Raw genomic sequence first — 16,099 nt, forward strand, 5'->3', positions numbered from 1 at the left:
TAAAAATTTCATTGAAAATCGACCGAGATGGTCAAGTACAAGGGTGATGCGAAATTTGTACTGACATATATTGATATTGAAAAATATGCCATTAAAACTTTTAGTTCATAAAAGCATAAGATACAAATGTAACAACAAATATTTCAAAACTATATGAACGATGTATAGACATTGCTGTGACACAAGTAGAAATAAATTAAGGCTTTTTGGCCATGGCTGCATAGACGTGTCTGACACACATGTCGGTGTTGTCAATTTTTAAGAAGATGGAGTGCCCCTGTTACATTCTTATCACTTTTTAACTTGAACTTTATAGATTTTTAATTGCTTTTCTAGTACCTAAAGATTCTAGCTACTCTTTTGAGAAATTATTTGTGACTTAAACTTACTTGTTCTAGTTGCCATCTTTTGCTGATATTTTTGCAATGCCTTTACAGGTTGAACACATGCTAAATGATAGATTGTTTCAATTTGTCAACATTGATTTACAAGATGTCAAGGTAAAATCTGTGCACTAGAAAACAGCCATATTGGATGTTTGAACATTGTTGGTAATTCCACATTATATGGGGACATGTGACATGTCATTCACATGAATAGTGATGTGTATAGTGTTATGAGCAGTTACATGAATAGTGACTGCAAGCAAGGTTTTAAATTTTGGTTTCAGTTTCGGTATCGACCGCCGTAGACATAAATGTTTCAGTTTCGGTTGAAAATTTTATTGGAAATCCTATAAAATCATGGAAACATATGCAAATGATGGAATTTTAAGATGAAACTTCAGGAAATGCCAAAACAACCACAAATACATACTTAGAAACCATCTCATAAGCAAGGCATCCATCCATGCTGGTTTAACAATATGGAACAACTAGTGACATATGCTGTCGTCCATGTCTGATAATTCAGTTCATGCCACATTTCACATGTAATTCATATAAATATCTATACATAATACATGCACCATATTTCGCATCCAATTCATATAAATATAATTATATAACACATTAATATGAATAGTGATGGAAACAGAAATATTTTATCGAAGGAGTATTGAGGATTTCTCCTCTCAAATTTTCACCCATTTCACATGTAATTCATATAAATATCTATACATAATACATGCACCATATTTTGCATCCAATTCATATAAATATAATCATATAACACATTAACATGAATAGTGATGGAAACAGAAATATTTTATCGTCGGAGTATTGAGGATTTGTCCTCTCAAAATTTTGCCCCTTTTTCTTTGTGGAAAAAGATCTTCAGTTTTGTCTCAGGCCGAGGCAGTTGGCCATTTGTTGTGATTCTGAAGCCACGCCCATGGTGTTTGGGACTCTGTGTAATGGTCCTACGATTGGAAACTATGGTGATCCTATGTATGTTTAGGTTACTACTTATGTAAGACATTTAATATTTTTAAAGAAATTTACATTTACATGGTAGTTGATAGATAAAGAAATATACATGTACAAGGTATTAAATGGATATGGTTTAAAGTAGTTTTCCTTTACGAGTGACCTAAGAATTTAAGAAACCGTTGATGTTTCAAATTACCTTGAATGGTCTCAAGCTGCTATGATGTACCTTGGTGGTTGAGGGAAACTCGAGTACTTGAGCCGGTTGAAGCAATCAAGGATAGATGACTTACTTTATGATGAGTTTTGATAAGTGGGAATGCAAGAACTATCTTTGATTGCTTCAACCGGCTCAAGTACTCAAGTTTCCCTTCCTTGTCCCAAATCTCGTGTGCAGTCTGTAAGAACAGATATCATCTATTAGATGGCTCACTTTATGATACGTGGGAATGCGAGAGCATGATGGTGATGTGATGGCTGGATGGTTTTATGTAGTCGCATATTAGTAGATGATATGCCCATGAGATTTGGGACAAGGCAGCAAAAAATTATTCTTAGAGGAAGAATGCCACTCAACTCATATATATCAACTATTAATTGAGACAGGATATTACGCTATGCTTCAGAGTCATTACCAGGATCTAGATCACTATTAAATGTTGGAATGAGACACTAGGAATGACGTAGAGTGTTATCAGAAATAGGTAGAGGAGAATCATATCTTTGATTTTTCTTCAGGCCAGTGGAGAATACGAGATTACTCAGATGCAGATTTTGAGGAGTGATACTCTTCGTTTTCTTTATGTGTACGCCTTGGTCCTGAGTAAGGAATGCTATCAGAAAGCTATGCAGCCATTTCTCTCATGATAACTCAATATTTGTTTCATAATCCGTAGCCTCAAAAGGAGGAAATAGATTTGGTAAAAGAGTTGAGATTGCATATGATAAAGACAAACCACGATGTGATCATTGTGGGAAGACTTGGCATTCTAGGTGGACTTGTTGGGAGTTGTGTGGAAGACTTGGCATTCTAGGCCTGAAAGGTTTAATAAGAACACTCAAATGGAAAAATTAGTCCAGCCAATGGCCAATATAATAGCCTCTGGGTCGATGACGCCACCTTCATGATCTCTCACTACTCCCAACTCATCTTTATTGTAGAGATAAAGTAGTCTCTTTCTCGTCTTCCCTTTTTTTCACTTTCTAAATTACATTATGAATGAGTATGTTAATCTCCGGTCCATATAATTTCTGTCGAAAGTAGCTGCTCGAAACCAGGGTGATTGATATGACGCTTTGCCTAGACTTGCCATATCTGTAGATAGCAGCTCAACCACATACTGTTGCCCCACTTTAGAACGTGGGCAACATTTCCTCTCAAAATGCTCTGGGGTATGAACATTGTTTGCCATTTACATAAGGGGAGAATACATAGGTGCGACATTTTGAATCCCCCAAACCCAATAGTAATTTCTTAAACCCCCTTTGTACAGATGGATGATGGATGCAGTGGAAACAGACTCACAGCACGGCCAGCTTGCTTATACACTGTCATGCACAATTGCACACAAGGCAGAGTGGCAGACATATTAATATACACCATGTATACATAAGTCCACTTCCTCTGTCATTAGGTAGCTGCCCTGGTGCCTGCCTTGTGAGTAGGTGGGAAGGAAGTGAGCTTATCAGTTGTAGTGCTGTGTCTTCGACAACCATGATCTATACAGCTATACCTTGAGGTGGAAGAATTGCTACTTGGTCAAATTTTCTTTGCCATCTTTTGCTTGCAACAACTCTCATATCATAATTTATTAGTCTGGGTGATTTGTCTCAGCTAGTTTCTTTCACAGCAGTTTTATGCATGAATATCTAAGAGCGTACCTCCACAGTGTGGGGCAGTCATTCACTGGCTAGCTTGAGTGTTAAAAATGCATCGGATTTTTTTTATTTGTTTTGTCTGTCATGCTACTGAGAGATTCAGAGGCTTTTCCAAATCGAAAAGTAACATAGTTAATGATGTTTTTGTATGTTTATCCTTGCAAACATTATACACTACTCTTCTCACTCAATTATGTGGTGACTTCGATTTATTTGCTTTACTGAATTTTGTCTTGCTGCAGGATGCTCGGAAGCGGTTTGACAAGGCTACCCTTCTGTATGACCAGGTTTGCTTTCGATGGATTTTTCAAGTTTTAGTGTTGTAAGGTCTTATAATATTGTACAAATTTTTGGAGGATGCTTTTATTTTCGATTGTATTGTTCTCTGTTATCCTGTATTGTGACCATCTCGGTACTGGGCCTGTTCCTGTATTGGTAATAAAATTCTTGTAGCCATTCAAAAAGGAAAAAAACAATATTCTGCAAATTTGTCATGGTTCTCAGACTCTTTGTGGTGCTGATCAACTGTGCTGCTGTGGGCTGTTAATTAATTTGTAGTTAATTATACCATCGCCTCACACTTATCAATGTTTGGGCATGTAATATCTTCATGTTATACTGTTAAGTGAAATAATGACCGGGACTTATGAGAGTTGATTTATTTCTGTGGGTGGAAGTTCTGTAATCGCATTTTTCTTTTGAACAGAATATCATTGTTTTCATCAGAGAATCTTAAATAACATGAACTTGCAAATATGTAATTATAATTTTCATTTTGATCTCTTTCTTCTCTTTACCAAACTTGAACCCAACACCTCGTGGGAGCACTTACAGCCTCAAACCACGAAACCATGTTGGAGATTGGTTTATAATTTTCATTTTAATCTGATTGTATTGATCCAAGTTGACCCAGGGTACCTATCGAGGGGGAAATTTAACCTCAGGCTGACAAACATGGTTCGCGTTTTGGATAACATATGCGAGAATACCAATTCATAAAGTCATAGGAGCAAAAAAAACTGTCAGTGGCGCTGTTTGTGTTAAATAGAAATCAATTGTTTAACAATCACAAAGAAGCTTAGTGTGTAGCTTATCATCATGTAAGACCTGCAAAGGGTTCTCTGTTCTAAATTATGATACCAATTAGTGTATGTAATCGCTCACCCGTCCTGTGTCCTGTGATCACTTCGCTTGTTTTAGATCCTTATGTTGTCAAAACATCTTGAAGAATTCAAATTTACTTAGAGCTAGTAAGAAAACATTGAGTTGAGGAAATTAGCCATCGAAGTGAGACTACTATTGCTTCTGTGCTGGCATTTTCATGGCAATCATCTGCTTGGACCTTCATATGATGATCCTCAAATGGAGATAAAGCTTTGGTTTTGCGTGGATCATCTGCAAGAGATTGAGTCGCTCTGGTATGTGTGATCCAATTAGACTGCGGGTCTTAGTGCTTAGGAAGATAACCACAAAAGCAAAAATGAAGGTACTGGTGATGCGCGACATTAGCTTATAGTAATTTTCACAAGGTGTGTTGGTTTTGCTTGGATTATCTGCAAGATACTGAATAGCTCTGGTGTTTGCCATTCAATAAGACTCAGGGTGCTTAGGAGTATACCCACCAAGGGCAAAATGGAGACACTTTAGGTGCGAAACATAGATTGATGTCATTCTAGTGTTGTACCATATATGGATCTGTTTGCTGCATGCTTGAATTATTTAACAAGGAGAGTTATTTGGTTACTTCGATGAGTTCAGAACTGATTGCAAAGGTTGGTTACTGCTATTGTTTCTATTAACTTGATAATCTGGCCACTTGAACTTCTAATAACCATTGTCTCGTCCATTTATTTTCGCCACACGACCTAATTAACTTCTAGGCTAGCATAAACTCGGCCATGCGAGTGTTCAGTTGCACGCTCTAGGAGAACAATGCTTCATGCTGGAGCAATATCTGACATAGTTCATAAAAGTAGGGAAGATTTTCATTTTTTAATTGTAAATATCATTGCCATATATCTTAATTAGTTTAATTGGATGGAACATACATTTTATAATCTAGAGCTAAAATCGTATAAGAGCATGCAAAACTTCTTTATAATGGTCAGAAATCCCCTTTTAAAATTTTGTTTTGTTGCTAGTGGCCAGAAATTGCCTTTTAAACATCTGAGGTACGCAACCACACTGGGCTTCCCTTTTGCAGCTCAAGTTTGGTATGTAATTGTATTATTGAAACTTGCGACTGTTTAGGATATGGCATTTGTAAAGCAGCCGATGCGTAAACTAGGTTTGTGGTTGGACAATAGATATCGAGTTCAACCCAATGATAGGCTGCTTATTTTCAAGGTTTTAAATTTCGGTTTCGGTTTCGGCCATCACGGAAATGTAAACATTTTGGTTTTGGTGGAAATTTCGATGGAAATCTTATAAAATTACGGAAATGTATGGAAACTGTTAAAAGTCAATATTTACCTAAGGGCACTTTTGTCTTTGTACTTATTCCTATTTATATAAATGCATTAGTGAGGGGGAGCATCTCTCCTACTCAGAACTCTTTCTCTTGTTCGATTCTCCTCTCTACTCTACTCTCTTCTTCTCCTTCAACGTGGTATCAAAGCCCTAGGGTTGTGGCACCTTAGGGGGACCCCCATTGAACCCCTCGCCCCTCTTTTTCTTCCTCTCTTTCTTTCCCTTTCCTTTTTTTTTTCTTTTTTCTCTCTCCTTCTTCCTCCATTCCCCCCCACACCGGCAGCCATCAACCAGCAGCCCTCCTGCCTCCCACCATCCATCTGCAACCTCCCTCGCCCAACTCGCCCCATCTTCCTCCACCTCGCCTCTTCTCCCTCCACTCGCACCTCATCTCGCCTCCCTCCTCCCTACACCCCCACACCGGCAGCCATCAACCAGCAGCCCTCCTGCCTCCCACCATCCATCTGCAACCACCCTCACCCAACTCGCCCCATCTTCCTCCACCTCGCCTCTTCTCCCTCCACTCGCACCTCTCGCACCTCATCTCGCCTCCCTCCTCCCTACAAATCTGAACCCTAATCCCTTCCACCCCCACGCTCCTCTTTTCTGGCAACCCTAACCCTAACCCTTACCCAACAACCCTAACCCTCTGTACACCCCTCCAAAATCTCTCCCCACCAACCCAAACCCAATCTTCTCCTTTTCCGGCCCCTCCCACCCTCAACCCGACACCCTAACAGCCCCCACTCCTCTTCCGGCAACCTCCCCTCACCGGCGGCATCCATCACTCTCACCCCACCACCCTAAACCTACGCCAAAACCCTATTTTCACTACTCTAAGCTCTTTACAAGCATAATCTCTCTCCCTCCCCCCACCTCTCTCTTTCTCTCTCCAAGGGACTCTTGTCTCTAAAATTTCTTCCTTTCTCTCTCGATCTTCTCTCCGTGGCTCTGAGTTCCTTTTCTTGTTAATCGCCCTATGCCCTTCTTGGTTATGTATCTCCTTGGGGGCCGCGGATCGATGTTCGGACCCGCTCATTAAATCCCTTTTCTTTCCTCTTTTTTTGTCCATCACGGTTGTAGTGGCTGTGAGCCTTCTTCTCTTTTTGTCTTCATGGATCCTCCCGTCACCATGGATCGTCCTATTACCATGGCTCCTCATGTCAGCATGGCTCCCGCACCTACAACTCCTTCTAGTTATTCTCCGTCTGTGAAGTACTCTTATCCACAAATGACTTCTGTAAAACTTGACGGGTCCAATTACTTCAACTGGCATTTGGCGGTTGAGACTTACCTTCTTGCTAGGAGTAAGCTCCATTTCATTAAGAGTGATCCTCTATCTTTTATGGATCTCTCTTATGCTCGTTGGCAGCAGGATGATGCCTTGATTCACACTCTTCTCTGGCAGGGCATGGCCTCTCATATCTCTGGCACAATGATGTGCCTACCGACATCCAAGGCCATCTGGGATCATACCACCATCCTTTATTCTGGGGTAGATAACCTTACTTGCATTTGTACTACTTATTCCGATTGGATATGTCTCCAGCGTGGCGACACTCCTTTAGCTGCCTCGCGTGGTTCACTTCCTCCATGCTTTGGGACCAGAGTTTCTACACATTCGACAACAGATTATTGGTTCTGGTTCACTGCCTTCCCTTACCAAGGTGTATTCTTGGGCTCAGCGGTGCCTCCCAGGCGGTTCCTCTCTTGATACTTCCATCGATAGCTCTGCGTTTGCAACATATGCTATTGGTGATCGTTATGGCCACGGTAGGGATCGTAGAGGTCCTGGTGGTGACCGAGATATTGGAGGGGGCCATGGCCCTGGTGGACGTGGACTCCCTTATCGCAGTCACAGTCAGGTCGCTAAGCACCATGTGGATCAGTGCTATGCTTTACATCCCGAGCTCCGTCCCCATCGTTCAACGCACATCACCGTCATTGATCTCGTTGATACCGCGCCATCCTCCACCATTCCAGCAGCTGCACCCTGTGATACCTCTACTCTTTTCTGGGCTGATTATGAAGAGTTCCAAAGCCTCTGTTTGAGCAGCCGGGCACCTACTATAGGTTTTGCTCAGCCAGATAGTTCGTCCACCTCTCTACTTACTAGCTCCAGCTCTTGGATCATTGATTCCGGGCCTCGAATCATTTGACTGGCAATTCTGCATCCCTTAGCTCATTTCGGCCTGTTCGCTTTATTTCTCATTCTATTACCCTTGCCGATGGGACCACTGCTCCCATCTTTAGCGTTTGTACTCTCCGCTAGTTCTGACCTTCATTTCTCTTCAGCTCTTTGTGTTCCTAATTCTCCTTTCAATTTACTTTCTGTTAGCTAGCTTACTAAAAATCTTAGCTGTTATGTCACATTTTTCCCTTATGGTTTGTTTCAGAATCTCTGGACTGGGAGGACGATTGGCTCGGGCCGTGCGGAAGGTGGCATGTACCATCTTGACTACACCCCTTCATGTGCCATTTTGCATACTTCTGTCGACGCCTATCAGTGGCATTGTCGTCTTGGCCATTCATCTCTCCAGCACCTTCAGCAGACATCCATTGTTTCGTGTCGCCTTCAGCCGCTTTAGTGCGAGTCTTGTGAACTTTGTAAACACCATTGTGTGTTTTTTCCCTCTAGAGTCCCTAGTAGAGTCTCGCATCCTTTTGATTTGGTCCACTCGGATGTATGGGGTCCCTTGAGGACTATGTCTCTTTATGGATATCGATATTTTATCATTTTTATGGATGATTTCTCTCGTGTAACTTGGTTATTTTTATTTAAAGACTGCTCTCGGGTCTTCCATACCTTTTGCATATTTCATGCTGAGATCACTAACCAATTTGGTTATAATATTAAATGCTTGCGCACTGACAATGCTAGGGAGTACTTTTCAGCCGACTTTCGTTATTTTTAATCCACCCATGGCATTGTCCATCAGTCCTCTTAGATGCAAAATGGTGTAGCTCAGAGGAAACTACGATACCTTCTTGACGTTGCCCCGTACTCTTCTCTTCCAAATGTGGGTTCCAAAATACTATTGGAGCGATGCTATCCTTACAGCTTGTTTCTTGGCTAATCGCCTCCCATATTCTATTTTAGGTGGCTCTTCTCCTTTCTCCATCCTACACCCTCAGGGGGATCCTTTTCCCATCACCCCATGTGTCTGTTTTGTTCACAACCTCTCACCTGGCCCGGATAAATTGGATCATCGGGCGAATCGGTGTGTCTTTCTGTGCTACTCTAGTACCTAGCCCTCGACTGCGACGCGTATTTGTTTCAATCGATGTCACCTTCTTTGAGTCAGTGTCTTTCTTTACTACTACTGACAACAGTCCCCTTGTCTCTGACCCTTCGGTACCTCTCCATCTTCTTGTTCTCCCTGACAATGTTATCCCTTTTTCCTTCCCTTTGCCGGCTCCCTCGGTCCCTTCTTCAGCTCCTTTGCTGGTCTATCAGCGGTGACAGAGACCGGTTGCTCCACACCCTTTTCCCGAGGCATCGTCTTCTCAGCTGGAGATCTCAGCCTCTTCATCTCAGGCACATCTTCTTCCCTCTCCAAAGGTGGCTGTAGACTCTCCTATTACTTCACGGACTCGTCCCCTGTCTACTGCCCATCCTATTTCTCACTTTGTCTCTTATGATCATCTTACTCGTCGTTTTCGTAGCTTTGTGTCTTCCTTGCCGTCTATTTCTTTGTCCAGGTCTGTGCCAGAGGCTCTTGCTCATCCCGATTGGTGTGCTGGTATGGACCTTGAGATGGCCGCTCTTCAGCCAATCACACTTGGGCCTTAGTTCCCATTCCTCATGGTGCTCTGCCAGTGGGCTATCGTTGGGTTTTTGTCAAGTATCCGTGAGATGGGACCGTTGAGCGCCTTAAGGCGCGTTTGGTTGCCAAGGGTTATACATGGTCATTTGGAGTTGACTACATCGAGACTTTTTCCCTATGGCCAAAAATCCTTTATGTGCGAGTATTGATGTCCCTCGCTGTCAATCGAGGATGGCCCTTGTATCAACTTGATGTCAAGAATGTCTTTTTGCATGGCGACTTGATTGAGGTCTATATGGAGCAACTTCCAGGGTATGTTGCTCAGGGGGAGATGTCTTCCTCAATGTGGCGACTGCACAAATCCTTATATGGGCTTAAACAATCTCTTAGAGCATGGTTTGGAGATTCAGTGATGCTATTATGCGATTTGGCATGACACAATGTACAGTGACCACTCAGTATTTAGTAAGCGATCTGATGTTGGGCATGTCCTTCTCATAGTCTGTGGATGACATTATCATTACAGGGAGTGATACAACTGGCATACAGAGGCTGAATGCCTTCCTTCAAAAAGAATTTTCCACAAAAGACCTTGGGCGTATGAGATATTTTTTGGGGATTGAGGTAGCTTATTTTGGTAGCAGTCTCTCTCTCTCTCACAGAGGAAGTACATATTAGATCTGTTATATGAGACTAATTCTATGGGTATAAAGCCATCTGCTGTTCCATGGACCTAAATACAAAGTTACGCCCAGAAGAGGGAGACTTGTTAGATGACCCTTGCAGATATAGACGATTAGTTGGGAAGCTGATTTACCTCACAGTTACTGGCCTAGATATCTCATATGCAGTGGGGGTGGTTAGCCAGTTCATGAGTGCACCAAGCACCTCCCACTGGACTGCCGTGATTCAGATTCTTTGCTACTTGAAAAGTGCGCCAGGCAGAGGCTTGCTATTCAAGAAGCACAGGCATTAGAAGTTAGAAGGATTTTGCGATGCAGATTGGGCAGGGTGTCAAGCAGATAGGAGGTCTACCAGAGGATATTGTATCTTTTTTGGAGGTAACTTAGTGTTATGGAAAAGTAAGAAACAAGACGTGGTAGCCAAGTCAAGTGCAGAGGCAGGATATGGCGCCATGTCACACACATGCGTAGAACTTATCTGGATGCGTTCTCTTCTATCTGAGATCGGCTTTCCTTCCTCATCTCCTGCTCATCTTTATTGTGATAATAGGGCTGCTATTCACATTGCCACCAATCTAGTTTTTCTTGAGCGAACTAAACACATAGTGATGGACTGTCATTTCATATGCCAAAGGATCCAAAAAGGGGACAACTAGCTGATGTATTTACTAAGCCCTTGAGTAAAGCCAAGATAAATGGTATTTCTAACAAGCTAGGAATGTGGCCCAAAAGGTCCGGGAGCCGGATTTGGCCGAAGAAGGACGTCGGGAGGCCGGGTAGGCCGTCGGGAGATCCAGAAAGGCATCGGGGAGACCATTGTTAGGCTGGTTATGGCCGGGGGAGACCATCGCGAGAACCATAATACAGCCAGGGAGTCCGAATCTGGCCGGAGGCCGTCGGAAGGAGGTTGGATTTGGCTGGATCTTGCAGGAGGTCTTGTTTCGGTCCAAAACTACGACTCAGAACCTTTGGCTCTGGCCGGAGGCCAGATTTTGAAGCCGTTGGGAGGCTGGCGCTGGAAGGCTGGTGAGGCCGCAGAGGCTGGGGGAGGCCGTGGGTTGCCGATTATGGAGGCCGTGGGAGGCCTGTGGGTTGCCGATTATGGAGGCCGTGGGAGGCCCGTGGGCTGACGAATGTGGAGGCAGTGGAAGCCGTGGGTTGCTGGATATAGCAATGGAGAGGTAGGTGGAAGAAACTGATTTCGTGTCGGATTTAATGGGGGTCTGCCAGAGCTTGGTGGTGGTGCGAGGTGGAGGCCGCCGGAGATCGGGTGGTGAAGATGGCTATCGTGCACGGTTAGGGGCACACAATAACTCTAGGTCTTCAAGTAGGATTTTTGAAAATCGAAATCGCCAATTGGAATGAGGTGGATAAGTCTATGTGGCATGGCAGACCTGTATCATGACTCGGTGGGGCCTATAAATAAGGCACTTTTGCTTGGATTCGACACAAGTAGGCTACTGGGTAATGTAATGGGGAATGGGGATGGGTAGCATATAACCGATATGTAAGCTACTTCTACTGTATGTAGGGGGCGATCCTGTTGTAGCCGTTTAGGGGACAACTTGTCCCTTATTTGGCACTTTTTGGAATAATAAATGTCAATTTTCAAAATAAAAAATGAAAAGAAGAAGCTAGGAATGTATGATATCTACACTCCAACTTGAGGGGGTGTGTAGAATTGTATATGTGCCTAAGGGCATTTTGGTCTCTGTACTTATTCCGCTTTATATAAATGCATTAGTGTGGGGGAGCTCTCTCCAACTCACAATTCTTTCTCTCATTCTATTCTCCTCTTTACTCCACTCTCTTCTTTACATATGCAAATGATGAAATTTTCTAATCTTTAAAAACAAACATATGCAAGTGATGAAATTTTAAGATGACCTTAGGGAAATGCTAGAATAAGCACAAATAAATTCTTAGAAACCATCACATAAGCAACAAAAGCATCCATAATAGCTTAATCACCTCAAACACCTAGTGACATGCATTGTAACACATGTCTAGAACAATCAAGTCAATAAAGAAGTACAATGTAAAGAAGTATAAGAAAGCACAATGACCAGTCTCCCCTCTAAGGACCTCAACTCTATGTCAATACCACATAGAGTTACAAGGTATTATTGGTCCCATCCTCATCTGACATCTCATGCATAAGATACGGTTGCTTTGTTGTGCAGCTCAATGATGTTGCCTACCAAATATCATTCCCTTCATTAATGAAATAAAATGAAATGCAAATAATATCCTTCCATTTTTTTGTCGTTCCGACCATTTCGGTCGTATATAAGGAATTCTGGTCGAATTTCAGTCGAATTTTAGGAATTTCGAACACATTTCTGGAATTTCGATTTCGGGGAATAATGACGTAAAAGAAAATCATGTAGATTTCGTTTCGGTGGGGATGGAAATGGAAACATTTCGGTCATCATGTTTCTTCGCTTCTAAGCTAGATCGAGTTCCATTTGATTCTTCATATCAAAATGTAATCTTATCGTGCAAGAAGATTCCAGTTGGTGGCGATGCTGGTCAATTGAGATGTCTGGTCAATAAATGACATTTAAAGATGGAAATGATCCCCCTCCGAGAAAGGTGGAGGGACATTTGTGTTAGTGTGGAAAGGAAATAGATAAAGGTTCAAGATTAGATTTCCCCCTCCGCCGGGTTCCTTAAAGCTTACCAAGGTCTGGAGTTGGTTAAAAAGTTCAACCAAACCTCCCTGGAGATTTGGCAGGTTCTTTGATGAGATGTTTGATTGGGTGAGGTCCATGGAGGTCGTGTTTAATCATGTTCGGTGATCTGCTAATCAAGTTGTGGATAGTTTAGCTAGAGATGGAGTCTTCAAGGATTCTCTAGTACTCTATGACTCTCCCGCCATGATTTTCTTTTTTGTGATTATTTTTCTCTATTGTATTCTCTTTCTCTTGTTGTATCCTGACCATTTCGGTCCTTTATATTAATATTGATGGCTACCATTTTCAAAAAAAAAAGTTGGAAATGATCCCATAAGTTATTGTTTGAGTCTTCCCTTCTCCTTTCGTTGTGTCCTTAGGGTGTCACCAAATCCCCTTTGTGTAGATTTAAATCTTGTTATTGTTTGAGTCTTCCCTTCTCCTTTTGGTGTGGTCTCAGGGCATCACCTCATCCCCCTTTGCATATAGTTAAATTGTACTTTACTATTAAAAGAAAAAAAGCTAACAAGTTATGAATTGTAGAAACATTAGAGTGATGGCACAATTTGCATTCATTTTGATTACCAAATGTCAGTGGCTTTTGGTTACCATGGTGTACTTCTACCGAGCAGTGCTTTCATAGGGCTAATCCCTAGCCTTCAGCCATGGTACATTAGAGTTAGACAAAGGAAGAATAAGAAGATGTGCAAGAAACAAGGGTAAAGTAAGAGTGTTCTGGTAATGGGACCCGGGGTATTTTTACTTTCAACATTCCATTTACAAATCAACAGAATTCTAGAGAAGGCAAATGTGGAACATGATTGGGGGGGATTGACCATGGTTAATAAATAGACCGATTGACTCGACAAAATAAAACATGATTGAGGAGAGAGAAATGCTAACGTAAAAAGATAATGAGTTATTTGGTGTTTCCCTAGATGGATAGGGGGTGCATATTATGGATGTGCATGCTTTGAAATATAGCCTTTTGTGCTCAGAAAGGGTGTTTAAGATGGACGTTGAACCTTTTTTTTTTTTGAACAGGTAAAATTTTATTTTAGAAACCAGAAACCAACCAGCAACAGCTATGAAACAACATATAAATGACTCAAAATGACAGAAGTGCCAAGATATTAGATGCAAACTGGTCGAAAACTCAACATCTAAATGCCCAAGATACTCAACTCAACTCAACTAAGCCTTTTTCATAGAAGAGTGGCAAAGTTTACAGCCGGCTGCCAACTTGACGCCTACCCTCCTCCTTTATCCTGGCTTGGGACAGGCTGTGAAAAACACAGGTGGAGTTATCTAAATGCTCAAGATGATGAATAGAAATAAATCTCGGGTGAGGACTGCCCTCTTTTGGCAATGCATGCGAGAGGGCATAGTTGAAAATGAGTGGCTTGATTTCAATAACGCATTCTAGATTTTGAGATGTATAGAAGATAATTAGCCTCATCTTCAAATTCACTATCCTTTGGAACCTCAACCCCTAATAGTCCAGAAACGTAGGTCGTGTGTTGCTCGTTGGCATCTTTGATTTGTTTTTCCGTATTTTGAAAAGAAGGCGGGGTAGGGTGGGATGGGAGCAAAATGCTCCTAAAACATGTCTCAAAAGGCATGGCGGGAGGATAAGATTGATGAACAAACCGATATTTTCTTGAATGGGATCCCACAAATCTATGCTAGGTATCAACCAATCTAATCCCATATTACTTGATCACCCATCGAGGTCTAGTCACCAAAACACATAACAAGGAATGTGGCAGAGGCTATGGTTTTAAATTTCCACCGAAACCGACATGAGACGACCGAAATGTTTCCATTTCCATCCCCACCGAAATGCATACCGAAATCGAAACGCATACCGAAACCAAAATTGTAAGTGTATTAGTGGTATATTATATCAGTATGTGTTACATGATTATATTCATATGAGTTGAATGTGAAATGTGGTGTACGTATTTTGTATACATATTTATATGAATTACATGAGAAATATGGTATGTACTAAAGTATCAGACATACACAACAACTCATGTCAATAAGAGTTTGATTTTGTTAAACCCATAGTTGCTGGAAACTCTGTGGGGGAGTGGGAAACACTTTTCCTAAAAAACGTGTTTCAGAAACGTTTATGAAACATTCATAAGATTTTGGGGAAAAGTTTTTGAAACGCATGGAAAACACATGGGAAACTTATAAGAAGCATGTGAAAACCGTATAATAAACACATGAAAAACATATGTGAAATGTGTATAAAACGTGTAGGAAATGTACCGAAAATGTTTGAATATTAAAAAGGAAAATAATAGTATATATATTAATAAAATTGAAATAAGTAAAAAATTATAATAAATATAATCTATGCAATTAATATATATATATATATATATATATATATATATATATATATATATATATATATATATATATATATATATATATATATATATATATATGAGAAAACGGTTCCTACACATATGTGTAGAGAGTTCTCTACACACTAGCTTAAAATACAGTGGGGGCCCACATTGTTTGGGTGATCCAAGCCATCCATTTTAAAGGCCCTCACATAGATAGGGTGTCTACAAAAATCAGATCCATAGGATCATCCCAACCCTACGATTTGTGGAGGTAAAATGGATGTCTTTAAACCTTCACAAATTAGTCCATTTTTTGCCTCCACAGTTTGAATGGTGAGGATGATCCTATGGATCTGATTTTTTGTGGACACCCTATCTATGTGAGGGCCTTAAAAATGAATGGTTTGGATCACCCAAATAATGTGGCCCCCACTGTATTTTAAGCGAGAGTGTAGATAACTTATCTACACATATGTGTAGGAACCGTTTTCTCTCTCTCTCTCTCTCTCTCTCTCTCTATATATATATATATATATATATATATATATATATATATATATATATATATATAACTCATCTATCTATGCCTCTAATTTAAAAAAAAATGATTAAAAAATTTAAATTAAAATATTTATGCGTAGAAGCTTTTAGAAATTTGAAATAAAAAAATTCCAAATGTACAAACACACACAAAAACTTATGTAAATAAAAAATAAAAAATTAGCGTAATAAGATAAAGGATAACTAAAATAAAATTAAAAACATATTAGGTGCATTTCTCTTACATATTTCTCTCGTTGGTCTCTCGTGTTTCATATGCATTTACCTTGACGTTTCTCTATTGTTTTTGAATCGTTCTCAATGTGTTTCTAAGACTTTTCTGATACGATTTTC

General features: G+C 40.8%; 1 protein-coding gene across 1 annotated transcript in view; it reads left to right on the top strand.

Moving 5' to 3' along the window:
* LOC143889922 (ADP-ribosylation factor GTPase-activating protein AGD3-like) overlaps positions 1-16,099 on the top strand; it is a 105,407-nt gene that overhangs the window by 40,177 nt on the left and 49,131 nt on the right. Inside the window, exons 5-6 of the mRNA XM_077394324.1 lie at positions 438-500; positions 3,488-3,532. Coding sequence (XP_077250439.1) covers positions 438-500; positions 3,488-3,532 — 108 coding nt within the window. The remainder of the gene's footprint in view (positions 1-437; positions 501-3,487; positions 3,533-16,099) is intronic.

The sequence above is a fragment of the Tasmannia lanceolata genome, unplaced genomic scaffold (assembly GCF_043159265.1).
Source record: "Tasmannia lanceolata isolate RefF3 unplaced genomic scaffold, GAP_Taslan_0.1 ptg000013l, whole genome shotgun sequence".
Lineage (NCBI taxonomy): Eukaryota > Viridiplantae > Streptophyta > Magnoliopsida > Canellales > Winteraceae > Tasmannia > Tasmannia lanceolata.